Consider the following 20,112-nt stretch of genomic DNA (forward strand, 5'->3'; position numbering starts at 1 on the left):
TGATCAATAAATGGTAAAGGGTAATGATCTTTCTTAGTAACTTTATTAACTTTTCGAAAATCAATGCACATTCTATACCCTACAACTACTCTTTGAGGGATGAGCTCATCATTATCATTAGGCACAACAGTCATTCCTCCTTTCTTGGGAACGCAATGCACAGGACTAACCCATCTACTATCAGCAATAGGATATATAATACCAGCTTCAAGAAGTCTTAATACCTCATTCCTTACCACTTCCTTCATCTTCGGAATTAGACGACGCTGATGTTCAACAACAGGCTTTGCATCATCTTCCATATTAATAGAATGTTGGCAAATAGAAGGAGAAATCCCTTTCAAATCATCAAGAGTGTAGCCAATAGCGCCTCGGTGCTTCTTCAATATTTCCAATAACCTTTCTTCCTCAATCTCTGAAAGCTTAGAACTAATAATAACAGGATATACTTTCTTATCATCAATATGAGCATATTTAAGATTATCAGGCAAAGGCTTTAATTCAAAAACAGGATCTTCCTTTGGTGGCGGTGTTGTACCCAAATCTTCCACCGGTAAATCATGCTTAAGAATAGGTTGGCGAAGAAAAATTTCCTCAAGCTCATCTCTTTCTTTCCTAAAAACTTCACTCTCGCTATCCTCCAAATGTTGCTGCAAAGGATTGTTAGGAATAAGAACAATAGATGCACACTGTTCCATTTTAAAATCATCACTAGGCAAATCAGCTTTATAAGGAGTTTTGGTAAATTTAGAGAAGTTAAACTCATAAGATTCACCAGCAAATTTAGTCAAAATTTTCTCTTTCTTGCAATCTATAATAGCTCCACAAGTATTTAGAAAAGGTCTACCAAAAATAATAGGACAATAATCACTAGCAGCAGAACCAAGTACCAAAAAGTCAGCAGGATATTTAATCTTACCGCATAAAACTTCCACATCTCGAACAATACCAATTGGAGAAATAGTTTCCCTATTAGCCAGCTGAATAACCACATCAATATCTTCAAGTTCACAAGAATCAATTTCGTGCATAATCTCCGTGTAAAGCTCATAAGGAATAGCACTAACACTTGCACCAATATCACATAATCCATAATAGCAATGATCACCAATTCTAACAGATAGCATAGGAACACTAGCTTGTTTGGGTTTATTAGGATGTGAAACAATATTAGAAGCATCTTCACAGAAAATAATATGACCATCCTCCACATTTTCAGTCACAAGGTCTTTAACTATTGCAACAGCAGGTTCAACTTTTATTTGTTCTTCAGGTTCTACAGGTTTCTTTTCACTTTTATGAACCACACTATTTATAACAGAGTACTCCTTCATTTTAGCAGGGAAAGGAGTTCTTTCAATATAAGCTTCAGGAATAACATGATCAGTAGTTTCAACTACAACGCATTTATTAATAGATGAATCAATTTTATCTTTATACGGTTCATGATACTTATCAAAATTCTTCTTTGGCAATTCATAATGAGAGGCAAAAGCTTTATAAAGATTTACAGCAACTTGAGAATCAAGACCATATGTAGCACTCATATTACGAAATTTATCAGTATCCATATAAGCTTCAATGCATTTATAATCATAAATTATACCTGATTCTCTGTCCTTGTCGTTCTCCCAACCTTCAGTATTTTCTTGGATCCGATCAAGAAGGTCCCTTTTAAACTCTTCTTTGTTGCGTGTAAATGATCCAGAACAAGAAGTATCCAGCAAGGTCTTGTCTTGAAAAGAAAGTCTTGCATAGAAATTATCAATAATAACATTACCAGGAAGCTCATGAATGGGGCATTTGAGCATTAAAGACTTCAATCTCCCCCAAGCTTGGGCAATACTCTCTCCATCATGAGGCCAAAAATTATATATGCGATTCCGATCCTTGTGAATTTCACTTGGAGGATAGAACTTAGAATAAAACCGGGCACAATATCATTCCATTCAAGAGAATCCCCATTATCCAGTAATTTATACCAATGCGCCGCTTTACCGGACAGCGATAAAGAGAATAGTTTCTTCCTCACTTCATCCATAGCAATACCTGCACACTTGAATAAACCGCATAATTCATGCAAGAACAATAAATGATCTCCAGGGTGGACAGTTCCATCCCCTTCATAGCGGTTATCCATAACACGTTCAATAATTTTCATAGGTATTTTATATGGTATCACTTCCTCACCTGGCGCCTCATCCACTACCGTTGCAGTAGTAGTAGATTTCCCAAATAAAAATTGAAGAGAAGATCTCTCCATAATGACTTATAGCAGCAGACAGAAATAAAATCAGCACAAACAGTAAAGGTTTTCCTTACCAATTCCACTTACCAATAGCGCTTCACTCCCCGGCAACGGCGCCAGAAAATAGTCTTGATGACCCACAAGTATAGGGGGTGTATCGTAGTATTTTCGATAAGTAAGAATGTCGATCCCAACGAGGAGCAGAAGGTGTTGACAAGCAGTTTCGATGAAGGATTCACTGTAAATGCTCACAGACAAGTATTCAGGGGGTTTTGATGTAACAGTTGAATAAAGTACGAGTAAGTAAAGTGCGAGAGTAACAATTGCAGCGAGTGGCCCAATCCTTTTTAGCACAAAGGACAAGCCGGTTTGTTTACTTATAATGACCAAACGTTCTCGAGGACACACGGGATTTTAGTCTAGTGCTTTCGCTACATACGGCTAAATAATCTTCATTGTTATGATAAGTGTTGTGTGGGTGAACCTATGCTAATGTACCGCCCTTCCTAGGACTAATACATACTTGTGATTATACCCCTTGCAAGCATCCGCAACTACAAGAAAGTAATTAAGATAAATCTAACCACAGCCTTATACTCTGAGATCCTGCGATCCCTCCTGCATCGATATACCAACGGGGGTTTAGGTTTCTGTCACTCCGGCAACCCCGCAATTGGCAAACGAATACAAGATGCATTCCCCTAGGCCCATAAATGGTGAAGTGTCATGTAGTCGACGTTCACATGACACCACTAGAAGAATAACACCACAACTTAAATATCATACCATTGAATATTACTCAACCATAGTTCACTACTAACATTTAGACTTCACCCATGTCCTCAAGAACTAAACGAACTACTCACGAGACATCATATGGAACATGATCAGAGGTGATATGATGATGAATAACAATCTGAACATAAACTTGGTTCAATGGTTTCACTCAATAGCATCAACAACAAGTAGAGATCGATACCGGGAGAGTTTCCCCTATCAAACAATCAAGATCAAACCCAAATTGCTACGGCGGTGACGGTGTCCAGCGGTGGAGACGGCGGTGATGATGGTGGAGATGATGATGATGGTGATGGAGATGATGTCCAGCTTGATGACGGTGACGATGGCGTCGATTTCCCCCTCCCGGAGGGAATTTCCCCGGCGGATTCCTGCCCGCCGGAGAGCTCTTTTCTCTCTGGTGTTCTCCGCCCCGCAGAGGCGGCTGTAACTCTTCGCGAGGTACCCTCTGTGGCTTAGGTTTTCGGGACGAAGGGTTTCGCGAAGAAAAGGAGGCGAAAGGGGCTGTGGGGCCCCCACACCACATGGTGGCGATTTTGCATGTTTCATCATTATTGGAGGATCAAGCACCGGAGCCAGGATTCTGCTGGAAAAAGCACCGTCAGAACGCAATATTTCGGAAGATCAACTGTGGAAGGAAATTATACCAAAAATCCTATTTTTCAAGATGACGAAGGAAGCCAGAAGGAGGAGTCAGCTGGACCCAGGGCCGCCCTATGGTGTGGGCCCACCCGGGTCCGGTGACTCCTCCTTCGCTTCCTTCGTCATCTTGAAAAATAGGATTTTTGGTATAATTTCCTTCCACAGTTGATCTTCCGAAATATTGCGTTCTGACGGTGCTTTTTCCAGCAGAATCCTGGCTCCGGTGCTTGATCCTCCAATAATGATGAAACATGCAAAATAGATGAAATAACATAAGTATTGTGTCCCAATATGAAATATATCAATGAATAACAGTAAATTATGATATAAAATAGTGATGCAAATTGGACGTATCAATGTGCTGTGAGTTGGAAGGCAACGTTACAAGCTGTTGTTGCCCAATCTACAACCGAAGCATAATATATAGCAATTAATGAAGCTTGCAGAGAGTCTGTTTGGTTGAAAGGTTTGTATATTGAGCTTTGTGGAGATGATTCTTGCATTAACTTGTTTTCTGTCAGTCAAAGTGCAATATACCTTACTAAAGATCAAATGTTCCATGAGAGGACAAAGCACATTGATATCAAGTACCATTATGTGCGCGACATTGTTGCTTAAGGTAAACTGAAGGTATGCAAGATAAGTACTCATGATAATCCTGCCGACATGATGACAAAGCCGGTTCCTGTTTCCAAGTTTGAGCTTTGCTCGAGCTTGGTTGGTATAACTGTTTAGCCCAAGTGGCTGTTGGCGCTAGCAAGTGTTTTTCTTTGTTGTTCAGGAGATTGTTGAAGTTCATGCTACAAGATGGAATTTGTCTCAAGGTGGAGTTTGTTATATTGTGATCAAAATTCATATACTAAAGGGAGGCTAACTTCTGACGAGCGGAGCGAGGCTCGTCGCCGGAGGCTTGGTCAGAAGTTAGCCCATACGTCGTGCCCTACAGGGACGCCTGCGGGGGTGCGGGGGGCGGCAGCTCCCCGCGGTACGGTACGTATCGTTGGCACCGCCTATATATACATCTTGTAAACCGCCGGCTAGGGTTTATCAGATTATAAGATAACCCACGGCGTTTGTAAACACTCCCCGATATAGTGAAGTTTTGCTGGCTGGCGCCCGTGATTTTTTCCCCTTCTGTGTTGGAAGGGGTTTTTCACGTTAAATCTTGTGTCCCCTGCGTGTGTTCTTGTTTCGTTCTTCGTTATTTGCTTTCACTTTTATAACATGAACAATTAATATTGCCTTCTCTCTGCTGGGAGGTCGGACGTCGGAACAAATAATCATGAATACTTCTGCCATACCCTGCTGAGCTAACCCGGCCCTGGCATTGTATATACAGTCTTGTACACAGAGACACACAGCCTTCTTTTGTCATCTCGATGTAGAGAACCCGTGCAGCTGAGCTCGTGCAGCTGCTCTCCCTCGTCTGACAAAGATTGGAACTGCCAACGACGGCATACTTCTAGTACCAACGGCATATGGGTCTTAGCAATTGGTTAAAAAAACTTATATGAAGCTTTGGCACAAGCTCTGGGTTATGGGTCCATGTATATTCTCCTCTATGCTTTAGCCAAATACCCTTTGGTGCATATTTTGGACAAAAGAGGGATAAATCCCTAATTGAAATTTCGGCTCCCAAGTTCCAGTGAGCACTTTATTTTGTAAAATAATACACTTATAAGTTCCACCAAAAAATCAGAAAAAAAATGTGTACACATAAGATAAAATATACGGATGATAATTTTTTCATGGAAAAATATTTTTTATTCCAACAGTGCCATTTTTGCTACTTTAGATCACATATTTTTGTGCGGGGACCACAAATCTTGCAGACTTGTAATGGCTTCCCTTTTTGCATAGTTCTCATTTTCCTTAGTTGAACTTTTAGTATTAATTTGAGCAATAATACACTAGAAATATGTCATTTGTACTCTTGGAAATCTCCTTTAATACGAATGTACACTGCTATAATTTTTTGTAGCATATAACCCAGATTTATTAAAACTATGGTGAAAGTTGAACCTCTTGCGTGCCACAGAAATAAGAACAGAGGGAGTACATGTTAGTTTTTTTTTTCTTCAAAACTTACGGATATATCTTCTGATCTTCGTAAAATAAAGAGCATACCGGAGCGTGAGAACCAAAAATTCAGCACTCATATATACAACATAGGCCAGATGTATGTGGGATCTTGCGGATCAAATAAGGGGCATCTGTGCGGACACGTGGACAGCGTCACACGTGTTCGTTGGATCGCACGCTGCGCCCAACGCGGCGACCCATAAAGCCACCACGTGGCTCGTCTTCCCTGGGCGGCCCTGCGTCATGGCAAGCCTCGACGAGACAGCAATGGCGGACGGGAGAACACGCAAGAAAGTTCCTGCATGCGAAAAGGCCTAGGGTGCGCGCTCGCTCCTAAGTTTCCCCACAAGGCCGCTGGCTATAAAAGACGGCGCGTGCAGCCTCGAGGACCTCACCCGCTCCGCCGCTCTCTCCCCCTCTACCTTCTCCGGTGCCCTCTCCTCCTCCATCGCCATGTCGCGCACCCTGCAGACCACGTGGGTGAAGCTCTCCCTCTCCGCCCGCGCTAGGTTCCCACGGACGACGGAGGAGGAGCAGCAGGACGCGCTGTGGGTCGCCCATGACGAGGCGATACGTGTCGCGATCGAGGGGGTGGAGAAGAAGGAAGAGGACGCAGAGCAGATGGAGGGGCCGCGGCTGGCTGGTATGAGGCCTACGACGGCTGGTACGTACAAGGCCGCGGAGGAGGGGGCCGACCCCGCCACCGAGGAGGAGGCGGATGCCGTCGTGAACGCCAAAGAGGAGGAGGCCGTCCACGATCGCGAGATGGCGAAGCTCAACGTCGCCATCGAGGCGAGGCCTCCGGGCCGGCCGCCGCCGTTTAGGCGACCTCATCGGGGGGAAGAACGAGCTCATCGCTTAGGAGGCTGCCCGCCGCCTCGTCCAGATGCCCTCGCCCGACCGGCGGGAACACGAGGAGGCTGCGGAGGCGGAGCTAGGCCGGCAACAGTGGCAACATCGCCAGCAGGCGAACAAGGAGGCCTCGGATGCCGGTCGCGTCCGCCTCGAGGCATGAGACACTGTGGAACGCGCCGCCAGACATGAGGAGGGCGGCTACGGAGGAGCTCCGGAGGAAGGCCACCGCCGGGCCACCCAGTGGTAAGCTAGAGCGGAATCCTCACGCGTAGATGCCGCCATCGTCGAGTGAAATCCACGGCTGCGGCGGCAAGGCCTGGGTAGCTAGGATAGTAGTATGTAGAAGAAAATGTAGTATATTTAATTTTATTGAAAAATAGTGTTAAGTCCCTATGACACGCGGGCCAGGGGAGGACGCGAGTGGCCAGCGGTCGGTGTCCGCGGCCACGCAAACGAGGCCAAGATTTGGGCCGGGTTCGGGCTGTCCCGGACGCCGCGGCCATCCATTTTTGGGATGGGTCCGCGCGCTGGATTGCGATTTTATCTGGAGCGATCCATTCGGATGCGCGGGCGCGGGATGGATCGCCGCGTTGGAGCTGGCCTAAGCTCTTAGGATAGTAAAATTATTTACATGGATGTCCAATTTTCTCATGTTTTCATAGAAAGAAGACATTTAATAGTTAAGCTAAGTACTATTTGCTTGCGCACATCATATTTTATTTATTTATCGTAGGAAGTAATTATATACATAATTACGGGAGTGATGTTTTGGCACCCGGGAGTATATGCTCCCGGTTTTTAAACTTTGTTTTAAATACACTTTTAAAATGTTGAAAAATTTGCACACAAAATTTAGTGGGTACATCTCAAAATTCTACACGTTCACAAAGTGGTTCCACAGAAAACCGACATTTTGAGTGTCATCTGCAAAAAAGACAAATTTTGCCGTAGAAAAAGGTTGTGCACGAGACGTTTTGTTTGTCTTTTTCACACAAGTCACAAAAAATATCGTTTTTTCGAAAAACTTGATATGCGCACGTAAAATATCGATACATAAGCGAGAAATTTGTTGTTCGAATTTTTCGACATTTCAAAATATTTTTTCCGGTAGCAGGAGCATATGCTCCCATGTGCTGAATTGAATTTCTGCATAATTAAGCTGTATTTTCTCATGTTTTCACATAAATAACACATGAAATACCCTTTTATCATTTGAATTGGCATATCCAAATATTATTAATGTTGCACACACAGCTACATACTGTCCTAATATGAAAAGCAAGCACATTTACCTCCACGGCCTAGATTCAAATAATTTGGTACGTGTAGGTAATTAACTAGTACAGAGTGTATATTCATGTGAGCTACATCTACATGCATACCGGCCAAGCTAGCTATGCCATTGCCAGCCACAACAACTAACTAGTGTGGGCAGAAAGCACAGCACAGCCATGACTTCATTGCAAGTTACATTTTTACACACACATCCACGACCATGGCTTCCTTTTGTCCCCACAAAGAGCACAGCGTACTGCACGCACACAGTAGCTAGGCTGACATGGGAGATCTCTGCCCCTCCCTCCTCTCTCCAGAGAAAGCTAAAGAGGAGCAAGATTACAAAAGGAAACCAGCAAGAAACAAAAGCTCATCCACCTTCCTGCCTTTCCCAGACCAGACAGGGCATGCAGCGGCAGCATCAGCAATGTAGTACCAGTGCTAGTCCATGCATGCACTCATGTGTCATGAGAGCTTGCTCACTCCATGCCACACTGGCCAGTGCCACTACTGTGCACTGCATGCACCAACACGAGCTAGCAATCATTGATTGGTTCCCTTTCCTCTCTTCCGTTCAAACAGATACTATACACATGCCTAGCTAGATCATCCAATCCAATCCAAGTCCCAAACATTCATTCACAAGACCAGACAGACAGGAAGCATATGCTGCTACATTGCAATGCAAAGGCATTGGAACAAACATCTTTGTTTGATCTCAGGACTCTGTATGCATGCATATATGTGTTGGTAAATGAATGCATGCAACCATACCTTTGTTTGTTCTGACCTGATCTTGTCTTGCATGCATATGCATGGAGAGGTAGCAGCCCTCGCATGATCAAAAATGGACTTGTGCAGATATTGCTGTTCGAGCTTGTTTGCTTGTGAACATAAATTGAATTAAGCTTCTTCTAGTTATCCAATGTATATATATAGCAGAGGCAATCAAGTGTGAAACTTTGCATTGTGCACATATGGTGGCATTAATTCTCTTTGTTATTTAGGGGCTGGGTTTGCAATGGCTTTGGAGCAACGTACATTTGCATGGCTAAAGCTCAAGCAAACCCTAATGGTAATAATATATGTATTCCTAATTATACATGGCATAATGGCATCACCAAGAGAGTTAGCCATAAATGTATGGAGCAACTAATTAGCACACAAAACTAATTGACTTTGGAGACAAACACGTATATAGGACTAGTACCATGGCATGAGATAACCATATGCAATCCTCAGCTAGCTAGTATGATCGAGCTAGCTAGGCTGCCGCTTGCATGTTCATGTCGGAGACACGTCTCCTCTTGGGCCGGTCGCCGCCGGCGGAGGACGACCCGTGCCTCTCCACGAGAGCCCTGAGGGCTTCCTTGAGGAAGCCGGCGCCGCCGTCTTCGGAGGAGATGGAGTAGTCGTCGTCTTGCCCGGCGTCGCGCGCGAGGACGAGCACGTTGCGGACGCGGCCGCCGAGGGTGGCCATCTCGGCGCGGAGCGTCCGGAGGCGGAGCGCGCGCAACGTGTCGATGAGCTCAGGAAGGAGGTCGGAGCGGTCGTCGCAGCAGACCGAGGCCTCGAACACCGCCGCGTTGCCGCCGACACCCCCAGACGCGAGCACCACTATCTCATCGTGCTCCGTCGGGAACAAGTGGCTTACCGGCGCCCCAGCGGCCTCGCCGACGACGCCGGCCATGCGCTGCTTCAGCTCCCGCACCCTCTCCACGGCCTTGGCTAGCAGCGACGCCTTGTCGATCTGCAAACACATGTACTTCACGAGTTAATTAACTAGCTAGGATCCATCTAGAAACCTCGTTTGCACAGTTTAATCTCTCGGAGGATGAACCCTAGAGCTTATGATCCAGGAGTGCAAACAATTAGAAAGAAGAAGGTGTAATTTTTTTGAGGATCGAGTAGGAGACATGGTACTAGGCACAAAAGAAGCAAATCATGAAGAGGAACGAGCCAAGAAGAGGCAGCCCTAAGCTAACCTAGCTAGTACACTGTCATAGGATGATAGCTAACTAGGAGAGGCCGGCTCCATTCTACTACTTCCCCTAAAATAAAACAAAAAGAAACCAGCTTTAATCACAAGGATTAGCTGAGCATTCCGTACCAGCTAGCTACACATATGGATAGCACCTATAGCTACTGCAATCTAGAATTCTAGATGAAAATTCAATTCTTTAGAGATCGATTTCACTCCATATCGATCGCGCGCATGGAACATGGAGCGTGGAGAAATTTAGGGGAAATTAAAGAAAAGAAGGGAGCACAAATCAAGGAGACCAAATTGCCTTGGGGTCGCATGCGAGGACGGCGCGGAGGCGGTCGAGGTGGGACTTGATCCGCTCGCGGCGGCGCTTCTCGGCCTCGCGGTGGTTCCGCGTCGCCGCCACCGCTCGGTCGTGCGCCGCCTCTGCGGCTGCCGTCGCCGCGACCTCGTCCTCCTCGGTCAACAGGGCGGCCGCGTCGTCACCCGGCGACTGCCACATGGAGCCGCCCATGAAGAAGGGCGGCAGCATCATGGCCAGCTCCCCCTGCCGCGATGCGCCGGCGAACGACGCCTCCGCCGGAAACATGCGCGCTCGATCGGGCTAGGTAGCTTCTCGCCGAGCCTTCTTCACGTACACCTCGTCGATGAGAGAGGGTGAGCTAGCTGCCTCCGAGGTAGCTAGCGGTTAATTGCCGCGGCGGTGTTGTAAGCTTGCGAAGTATACTACTGTTCCAGCGACATGGACGCGATGATGCTAAGAGAGAGAGAGACGGATGGGATGGGGGATGGATGACCCCGGGAGAGAGAATAAATAAACGGAGCTCCGAGGAGAAAGAGAGAGAGCGTGTGGAATTACGGACGGATAGAGAAAGCGAGAAGAATGTTAGAGAGAGACTGGTGAGTGAGTGAGCGAGTGGCTGGTGGTGGGCCCGCGTGTTGACTCGTCAGAGATAGAGGGCTGGACCTGGACGAGCCCTGCGAGCTAGGGTCGTAGAGATGTCCCGGCGGGGGCGGTTGGACGGCTGCGATGGTGCCGACCTAGCTCCCGCGCGCCGGCGGTCGTGGTCGGAGGAGATACGGTTGTGGCGGTGACGACGGGGATCCGGGATCGCCGTTTGACTCTCTCTTGCGTGCAGCAACAACAACACCTAGCTCCTTCCCTCCGACTGCGAGGAATGTTTGTTCATGCCTCGTGTACATGTCATGTCGTGGCAGCACCACTTCTCCTAACATAGCTTAGCTAGTCCTAGCTACCTAGTTGGATGCACCCAAGTAAGTCTCTGTCTGTCCATTCATCAATCCCATGGCAAAGAGAAAAGTATGTGTGGTATTAGGTAGGTTCTTTCTTTGAGTATATCAATATAATATGTCGGTTTATTTACTTTGTGGAATATTCTTGTTTCATATGTCTTCATATTAGTTTTATGACATTTATAATTTAAACCATTGTCAAACTCGTGCGCCCAAGACTAGGAACAAATCAAATACTTCTTACATTTTGGGCCAAATGGAGTATTTTCGTGGACCATTGAACCGGTAGATTTGTACATGGCACTAAACTTGGAAGTGAAACATTTCAACCTCTCACAAAGTTGTGCAGGTAAGTTGAGCAGATTAACACTAGCTCTATAGTGATTTTATTTGATGAAATTTGACACATTTTGATTTTCCAATACGACCCTAACAAGCATTAGTCAGTCGCCATGTTATTCTAACAACTTTTCGTGTTTGCTTCGGTGCCCCCCTAACAAGCATTAGTCAGTCGCCATGTTATTCTAACAACTTTTCATGTTTGCTTCGGTGCCCCCCGCCCCCCCCCCCCCCCCCCGGGCAATCCACCAGCTTCTCAATATCCATCAATTTCGCTCTACGAGACCGATTATGGCTCCATCGACTAAAGCAAGGAGTAGAACTCATTCGGTCAGCTCTGTGTGGTAGAAAGGTGGGTCGTGGGCCCATTTAGGCCGGATTGAGTCCGGTAGGACGTACGAGGCAGGGAAATGTGACCTTTGCTAGGCTGAAAAAGGCCTGGTTCGGTTTGTCTTTTCTATCCTTTTTCTGTGAGACAAACCGAACGGAGGTTGGGTCGTATTGAGACACCATGAACGGGAGCCTCATTGTGGAGGTTGTGCGCGGCAACAGGGACCACGTGGCTAACGGTGGGAGGCACCTGGATGTGGCATGAAGCTACTAACAGCCGCGACGAGCTTGTGGCTTCGGTTGCGAGAAGGGGCGGTGTCGGGGTCGATTCCCGCAGTTGCAAGCTCTAGTTGCGGAGGCAGGATCGATTTGTCATCCGAGAGCTATTTCAGGCAAAGAGAGATGTCCTGGCGGCAGCGGCGAGCTACAGCTTGATTTTCGTGGTGGCGAGAGTGAATCGGACAAGTTTGACTCCATAAGCACTGGCGTAGTCTCTTGAAGACCATACTAGACCATGGCCCGGTCTTTAAAAAACCAAAAATAAAGTTAGTAAGGTATTTTGGCCCATTAAATTCATTGAGGCTTGAAGTTCTTAGCATTTTTTAGTCTAATAGCTCTGTTTCGCCCAGGCTACTCCATTCGACCGTCCCTTATGTGGCAGTCACGCTACGCCACTGAGTGGAAGGTATGTCGATTCGGTGGCGGAAGACATGAATCGTGCTACGATGAAGTAAGAGTTTGGCGCTAGGAAACGTGCCTAAGAGAGGAGGGACTATGGGGGGAGAGAGATAAGATATGCATAACGTTCGGTCACTTATCGGTGGCATTAGGGGTGTAAATGGATCGGGTTGAATCGGATTTTGCTCATGCCATATCATTTACCATATATTTCTTTTGGATTTGGATAGGAGCAGATATTGATTGGTTTTGAATTCAAATGGGGATATACTGGAATGCGGATTCAAATCGCAAATGGGCGGACTCGGACCAGAAACAAGAAATAGACGGATATATGTGCTCTCATCGGTAGATAATTATAGGTCTTGCAAATCTTGAGAGAGATTGAAACTTTATGTCTTATGTACGTAGTTTAGTAGAAAGAGACACGGTGCGCTAGAACTCAAGCATTGATAGAAATTAGTTGGGACGGCGTGAGTCCACGCATGGACAAAACCAAGAGATGAAAAGGAGAGTGTGTTTTCTATCTGTTTGTAGTACCCATGGCTAACACACATGATGGCATGGAGGCGAGGTCGATTAGTAATGAGTGTATGCTCTACTGCCTGGTAGCCCGTGCGTGCGAACGCAATTATGCTTGCCGCGCGCCTCGCCCTTTGCGGCTTCTCCCACCAAAAGAGAGCCCTGCCTGCAAACACACCGCGCGTCTTATTCCACAGCGTCATCATGGATCCACATCGATCATCGCATCGAAACCAACCATTGCATCAACGTCCAAAAGCTAACGGCATTTGCGTCCTGCCGGCTGCGATCGTTTGTTTTTTGTTTTCTCTCAATCTCCTGTGTGTGGAGAAAATCATGTGTTTAGTTCTCGCACGTTTTTCTCCCGAAATAATGAACACGTAAAAAAATATGATATGCCGTGCAAAAAATTCCGTCGCCGGGACTTGAACCCGGGTCTCTCGGGTGAGAGCCGAGTATCCTAACCACCTAGACTACGACGGAATGCGTTATTATGAGCTCCATGAGTTAACATATTCCCGATTGTCTGATTTCCAGACGTGTCATAAATTCTGCACGTGCCAGGAAGTACCACGGCACAGTAAAAAAAAGATTTCATCAAGGAGGGAAATCTACTTTGGCTCATAGGTGTATGCACCCACTATTCAAAATCTTATTTTAAAATGTTTAAAAATTATGAAAAAAATAACAGGGTGTACATCCAGACATTTTATGTTCACGCACGAAGTTTCACAGAAAAATATTATTTTTTTGTGGCCAGTGTAAAAAACAATTTTCGACGTAGCTTTTAACGAGACATTTTTTGTCTTTTTTACATAGTGCACACAAAATGTTTTTTGGTGCCAAACCTTTGTGAGCTAACATAGAATGTGAGGATGCACACTTAGGATTTTATTTCAAAAATTTAAACATTTTAAAATAATTTTTTCATAATAGGTACATCTAGACCTATGAGACCATATCCTACATCAACAGACATTCTTAGAAATGCAGGCATGTAGACTGTCTTCAATGCAAATATTGTTTGAGGCTATCTGGTGAACCGTCCTAGCGTATATATATGTAATAGAACAGTAGCTGGTAAAGTAAAAGAACTAAATCAGCGACGCTTTTGCATATATTTTCAAATATTTGTATTTACAACTTACAGCAGCAGCAACAACAACAAGCATTCTCATTCACTAAAAAAAAGGATTCTTAAAAATACAGACGCATCTTGATATGAGCAATCTCTTTCCCCTGTTGATATACACTTGAGTCTGGGACTCCCATCTGCAGACGCATGTCCTCGCTTGTTCTGGACTATAATTCTGCCCAGATGCCGATTTGTAAGCTGTATGCACTATGCAGTCTCCAGTGAATATCATCATCTTCAAGAAATGAAAACACTCGCCCTCAATAAAATGAGCAATGTGGATAAAAGATGGATGCTTAGCGTGCCCTTGGTCTACTTGAAAAATAGACAGATGTACACCATATCAACATTACAGGTGCTTCAGCGTCAGACACCTATCTGTAATTGCAAAGGCATCAGGTGTCAGCCTTAGCGCGTGCGCTATGGGCAAATCCAAATCTGTGATAGGAACATGCAATTGGAACTCTGTTGGCAAATAGAGGATCATGGTAAGGAATGTGCTCCAGGCATTTCTTCAGAGGAACTATTCAAGGTTCTCATAGGAAGAGACCACAGTGCTGTGCAACAGATTTGGATTCTTATATTTCTTGACTCATGTCAAACGCATGGTTCTGTTGGAATGATGGCATCTTAATCCGGCGGAATGAAGCGCAGCGGTCTTTCTTCAGGGGAATCAGTTTCCCAGAAAATAGACTGCCTATGATCCAGCTTGCTGGCTGCAAGAGACATAAAGAAGAATTAGACGCACTAGAAATGATATGTCGTGACAAGTTACTTCTCTGTATTTACATAAAATAGGAATTCAATCATTGAAATACATATGTGCAGTTGTTTTATATTCATACACCTCTTATATCTGGAATGGAAGTTTTATAGTATTTAAAAATCAACTAACCGCTGTTTTTATATCATGTTCCAGCCCACAATGGCTTAGATGGCGTGATGCACTCGCCTCATTTGAAACAAGAATGATTCCATGTGTAGAACTTTTATCCTTCAAGCTTTGTATTAATCCTTGAAGAGATATAAAAACTTGGCCACCTCCATGCTGTGAAGCACAAAATATAATATAAGGGACATGTCGTAGAAATAAGGAAACTCGCTATTACTGCTTGATTAGGTCATGCATCATGTTTTCTGACCAGTCTTGCAACATACCTTGATAATGTTGGAAAATTTCGAACAGAAGCTGATTTTTCCATGGATCAAGAATCCTACACCACGAAATACCAATTTATTACTTCTTAGGTGAAGTGGCTGGCCAAATGTTGAACTCTCCTTCATTGTATGCCTTTGTCGAATGAAATACCTAGCAAAAGGGCATATCAAAAGTTGAGCATTAAGGAACAAAGTATCTAAACCTATTTAATATGGACAACAAAGAAAAAATTGCTTGCTCAATTTTTAGTTGCTGAAAACAAATCTAGGACAAACAATCTTCAAAGCAAAGTGCCTTGACTATGTTTGAGACCAGAACTGATCGGCTAGGATTTCTAACAAAGAAACATCATATACATGGACAATATACTGGCCTAAAGGCACCTACATCGACTTTACATGTTTTGTATGTGAAGTCTTCGGAATTACAGTATGAATATTAAGCTAAGTAATTGTGTCAGTGTTAGATAACCTTTCAAGAGAAAATTCTTAGGTAGCCTATGATGTTTGGCATTAAGTTCATATAATTTAGCCCATCAAATGTGAAATATCTTTCATAGAATAGAATAGCTTGGCATCAAATTGAGAAAGCTTCATCTGAGCTTTTCACAGATACCAAAATGCATAAAAACTTTGTGAGTATTTGGTAATTTTCTTCATTACTTCAAGAAAGATATGCAAAACTGAAGCTTTCGTGAGCAAACATATGATAAAATTTATAATTCCATTTTCACAGGATAGGTGTCAGTGCCTTACTTTCCTGGTGGCAACAGGACATCTGCTTGAAGAGAATCAAAAAGCCAATTAGGATTCAAAATCCAGCAATCGGTAGCACAACCATATAAGAACTTAGCTGTCGATACCTGTTGCAACAAGCACCCATCAGAAACAAGTTCGATTTGGTCAAAATGAATGTGCAATTTTAAATGTGAGCATACGCTCGTTCCTACGACATATACTAAAACTAAGGGGATATATACTAAAACTAAGGGGATACATAATGAACGATAGATGGTACCTAAAGAACAAAAATGAAATGGGATAAATAACCTTTTTAGGGGAAAGAACTATGGGAGGCTTCCACCTCACAAGCTCTGCAAGCTTGGTTTTTTTATCAAATGGACAGGGTGGCACTTTAGAAATAACACAGCCTCCAAACTTTCGTATTACAGACTCAACCTCTTTTTCCTTATGACTTTGAAATCCAGTCAACAAAAACTCTAGCCCATGAAATATGGTTTCTTTTTTGAAAATGTTTTCCCTGGGCTCCCGCATGTCAGCAATTCTGCTCTCAGACCCTGCAAAGATGCAAAAGTGAGGCTCACCGAAAGTATGCAAGTATTGTGCAGGTATTACTCAAGATATAAAGCACATCTCTAACATAAGAGATCATAAACCAGAACTTACAACTGAATCGAGATTTAACCCTTCTGCTCTTGGTTTGTCTAGTACTAAGTTTAGCATTAAGCAATTCGGGACCTTTTCTTTTAAGGCCTTGTTTGACAGCTTTCAAATACGTTGTGGATTGATGTCCATTATCATCCTGAGCACAAGATGACTTCTTCTGAGCCAAAGAAAAATCTTTCGAGCTTCCAGCTTCAGCATTGTTTTCTGTGAATTGATTAGAAGCTTGCACACGCTGTATCTTCTTATTTAAGATTACTGGAGCGCATCTCTCCTTCTGACAAACTGCTACATTAACATCATTACGAGTCGCACTACCTCCCGATATGTTTGATATAGGTCCTATCATGCTAAAAGGCCTGAGTGAGCTGTATATTCTGCGCCTCCGTGCATTAGATTCTGGTACCTTATCTAATGGCTCAGAAGACGGAGTGGCTTCTACATCTAGGTCTTTCTTCAGAGATTCCTTTGAACGTATTGGTTCTCTCTCCTCCCCATTCCTCTGTTTGCATTCAGGAGCTTGACTAGTGGAAACTTCATTGCAAGATATGCTACATGGAACAAATGAACAGAGAGGATCCTCAAGTGGTAAGCTTGAACATACTACTTCATAGCCTGAATCTGCGCTTTGATTCTCTCCATAGAAACCTTGAGTGTCTTGGGGGAAAGATGCTCTTGAAGACGCGACCATTTCTGTGGATATCACTCTAGGTGCAGGAGAGCACTCATAAATGCTATCCATTGACTCAGAGATGAAGCTAGTTCTTATATGTTTCCTTGTACCACCAATAACCTTTGCCGCTTCTTCAGTTCTTCCACCTTCCTGGAATAAAGTTTTACATTGAAATTAGGTAGATGAAGAGTGCTGCATGGGGTAGACATAGGATTAGTTAAGTCAATTATACCAAAATGTATTGGCAACAAAGTTACCTTAATGATATGTGGACCTCTTACTGGAGTGACATGGTTGTTTTGCGTCAACATCTGGAAAGCAGTCTCCTTATTTCTTGAGCATGAGATTGCTTCATCTAGAGCTATTTGCTTTGCAGAATCACATCCTGAAGTTGATTCTTTCAGTAGTGTACCAGCTGAGTTATTATTTGCCAGAGAATCAGGTACATGATCATTGGTACTAGCATCTTGGCTATGCCATTTTCTATTTTGCTCTCCGGAGGAACAAATGTCTAAGTTGTGTGCTTCTAGATCACGTGGGGCACAACTAGGAGACATGAGCTGTTTCAGATCAGTTGTGTCGCGGTCTTGAGATGAACAGGCTGCTTGAACAGTTGACAGGCCTACATCTTCAAATGCATCAAGCATTCCGACCTCATCCAATTCTGCAAGCCAGTCACTCTCATCCAGACCATTTTCAAAGGATCCACAGTCATGTTCTGTCTCCTCAAGAAAACACTGTTTCCGAGCTTCCTTTACACGCAAAGCAGCTTCGAGGGCAGCTGCAGTCAGCTTATCAGGCTGGCAATCATTAAGTAACATCTCTGCAATAACCATAGCCTCAGAGGCAGCAATAGATAGCTCAACTGCATCATTAGCATCTGCATTCCGGAGCTTCTGAACATCAACCTTCCCACCAGATGGTTGATGCCTTCTCGCACCAACCGGTTTAGTGATATCCTTCCTAGCCACTCTACAGACTTCTGGTAGCTTATCATCCTTGGGGCATTTAGCCTCATCCACAGCTTTGACCTCTTGTGCTTGGCCGGCAACATAAGAGCCCTTTAATGGTCCTTTCGATGTACCAGAGTTTAAAATCCGAGGGCTAACATCGGCTCGAACTGAGGACAGCTGTGCTGCACTTTCTGAAGAAAGGTGCAAAGAGAAAGGCAGCGCCTGGAGGGAAAATATACAATTTGGGTTACAACAGCACAAGAAAAGAAAAAGAATTTTTCTGTGCTGCAGACGAAGAGGCAAATATTCTGACTGTTACAAGCGGGTGTTTGGTTCTACAATAACATGTTCACTAATAATGCAATCCACCAGGGTGATTGACAATAAAAAAACTATGCGCAAAGTTTAGAACCCAATTAAAACCAGAAGCACATTTTACATGAAAAAATATACAGTAGGAAAGATGAAAATGCCATACTAAACCTACGATTTTCTTCTTTTACTATTCAACGGAAGATTACAGGCAGAACAAAAATAAGTACACTGTACAAGTGTGCATCCCTTGAACGAAAAATGAATCTCAGGGCAAAGGAGAGACCCACAAGATAATAAGTGTTATGCTGGATTGAATCAACAATGCAGCATCCAGGCGTAGTACCATCTCCTGAATTATTATCTAGCAGAACAACAATAACCTATGCCCTGACATAACTTGTGCGCTTAGCATAAAAAATCTAAGTGGCCCAAGAAAGGAACAGCATCTCATAAGCCTACCTCTCTGCTGGTTGGAGTACTCGCAGCAGGTGTAGCCTCACTCCCCGACAGATGCAAGCGAAACCCGCTGTAAGCACCAGCATTTACCGTGGCATTCTGACAGTCCAGTTGGTCTTGTGCAGGGTCCCAAATAAACACACAGTTCTGCAGTTCGATGAAGAAAACACAGGCATCAGAGCAGAACAGACAGCGCTCTGAGAACAAACATAGATATATAATAATGCACAAACCAGTTGTGTTCAGATCCAATTCAATCATATGACGGTTCTCACCATGTACCTATCGTATGCTTGGGCTGTTGTTTATGAGGTGGGATGGCTAGGCAAAAATAATAAAATGGTAACCTGTCTTTCCCCCTTTCCATTACATGCTAAACGGAAATACAAGGTTCTTACAAGCAATTGGAAATCAAAACAGGATAAATCAGAGACTAGTAGGAGGTTCCAACCAATAGGCGCACAAGTAAGACAAGAAAGCGCACCTCACAAGGCGGCGACGAAACGCCGGCGCTGTCTCTTCGGTGCTCACCGACCGTCTGCTGCCGATGCGGCTGAAGCCACTGCGGAAGCCAAGCATTATCCTGAAGAAGTCGAAGAAACACGGATGGGTGTTAGAGAAGGGCGCATCCCCACAGTCCACATCTCACGCCGATGGCGTCCCCATCCCTCCCCTCCCGAGAGAGAGAGAGAGGGAGGAGGAGAAAGAGGAGGGCGCTTACCTCGGAGAAGCGCGGCGAGTGGTAGGCGCAGGTCGACATGGTGGCGGGTAGTCGGCCGGCGGCTGCGGCTGGGCGCCGGCGCGAGAGGGGGCGGGCCTTCTCAGTTTCTTCTTTCTTTAATCGGACCTGATAAAAATCTCTCTCTTTCGTCTCCCGCCACCGCAGCGGTTCGCGCCATAATGATAGCAAAAGGTTCCCAGCACTGCAGGCTGACAGGTGGGGCCATATTGGCGCCGCAAAGGCATGGGCCTGGGCCTGGGCCGTCGTCATCTATTGTACCCATTCGA

General features: G+C 44.6%; 2 protein-coding genes and 1 non-coding gene across 3 annotated transcripts; all 3 read right to left on the reverse strand.

Annotated features, from left to right (window-relative positions):
- Positions 1-8,881: 8,881 nt before the first annotated feature.
- On the reverse strand, positions 8,882-10,692 carry LOC127292195 (transcription factor bHLH106). Its single transcript, XM_051321556.1, has 2 exons — positions 10,192-10,692; positions 8,882-9,650 (listed from the first exon to the last, which is right to left on the reverse strand). The coding sequence occupies exons 1-2, from the start codon at positions 10,474-10,476 to the stop codon at positions 9,165-9,167; spliced, it is 771 nt and encodes a 256-aa protein (XP_051177516.1). The 5' UTR covers positions 10,477-10,692; the 3' UTR covers positions 8,882-9,164.
- Positions 10,693-13,420: 2,728 nt separating this feature from the next.
- TRNAE-CUC (transfer RNA glutamic acid (anticodon CUC)) lies at positions 13,421-13,493 on the reverse strand. The gene has a single exon. It is a non-coding gene; the product is annotated as a tRNA-Glu (tRNA).
- A 598-nt stretch (positions 13,494-14,091) lies between these two features.
- Positions 14,092-19,982, reverse strand: LOC127292197 (uncharacterized). The gene is made up of 10 exons (XM_051321557.2): positions 19,826-19,982; positions 19,589-19,687; positions 19,108-19,251; positions 17,638-18,555; positions 16,711-17,530; positions 16,354-16,601; positions 16,060-16,166; positions 15,304-15,454; positions 15,041-15,193; positions 14,092-14,861 (listed from the first exon to the last, which is right to left on the reverse strand). The coding sequence occupies exons 1-10, from the start codon at positions 19,862-19,864 to the stop codon at positions 14,724-14,726; spliced, it is 2,817 nt and encodes a 938-aa protein (XP_051177517.1). The 5' UTR covers positions 19,865-19,982; the 3' UTR covers positions 14,092-14,723.
- Positions 19,983-20,112: the final 130 nt, after the last annotated feature.

Source organism: Lolium perenne, chromosome 4, assembly GCF_019359855.2.
Source record: "Lolium perenne isolate Kyuss_39 chromosome 4, Kyuss_2.0, whole genome shotgun sequence".
NCBI lineage: Eukaryota > Viridiplantae > Streptophyta > Magnoliopsida > Poales > Poaceae > Lolium > Lolium perenne.

Coding starts and splice junctions, on each gene's coding strand:
- LOC127292195 (XM_051321556.1), bottom strand. CDS start 10,476: ATGTTTCCGGCGGAGGCGTCGTTCGCCGGCGCATCGCGGCAGGGGGAG. Junction 9,651..10,191: donor TCCTCGCATGCGACCCCAAG/GCAATTTGGTCT, acceptor ATGTGTTTGCAG/ATCGACAAGGCGTCGCTGCT.
- LOC127292197 (XM_051321557.2), bottom strand. CDS start 19,864: ATGTCGACCTGCGCCTACCACTCGCCGCGCTTCTCCGAG. Junction 15,455..16,059: donor GTCCTGTTGCCACCAGGAAA/GTAAGGCACTGA, acceptor CCCTTTTGCTAG/GTATTTCATTCGACAAAGGC. Junction 14,862..15,040: donor AACATGATATAAAAACAGCG/GTTAGTTGATTT, acceptor TGTCTCTTGCAG/CCAGCAAGCTGGATCATAGG.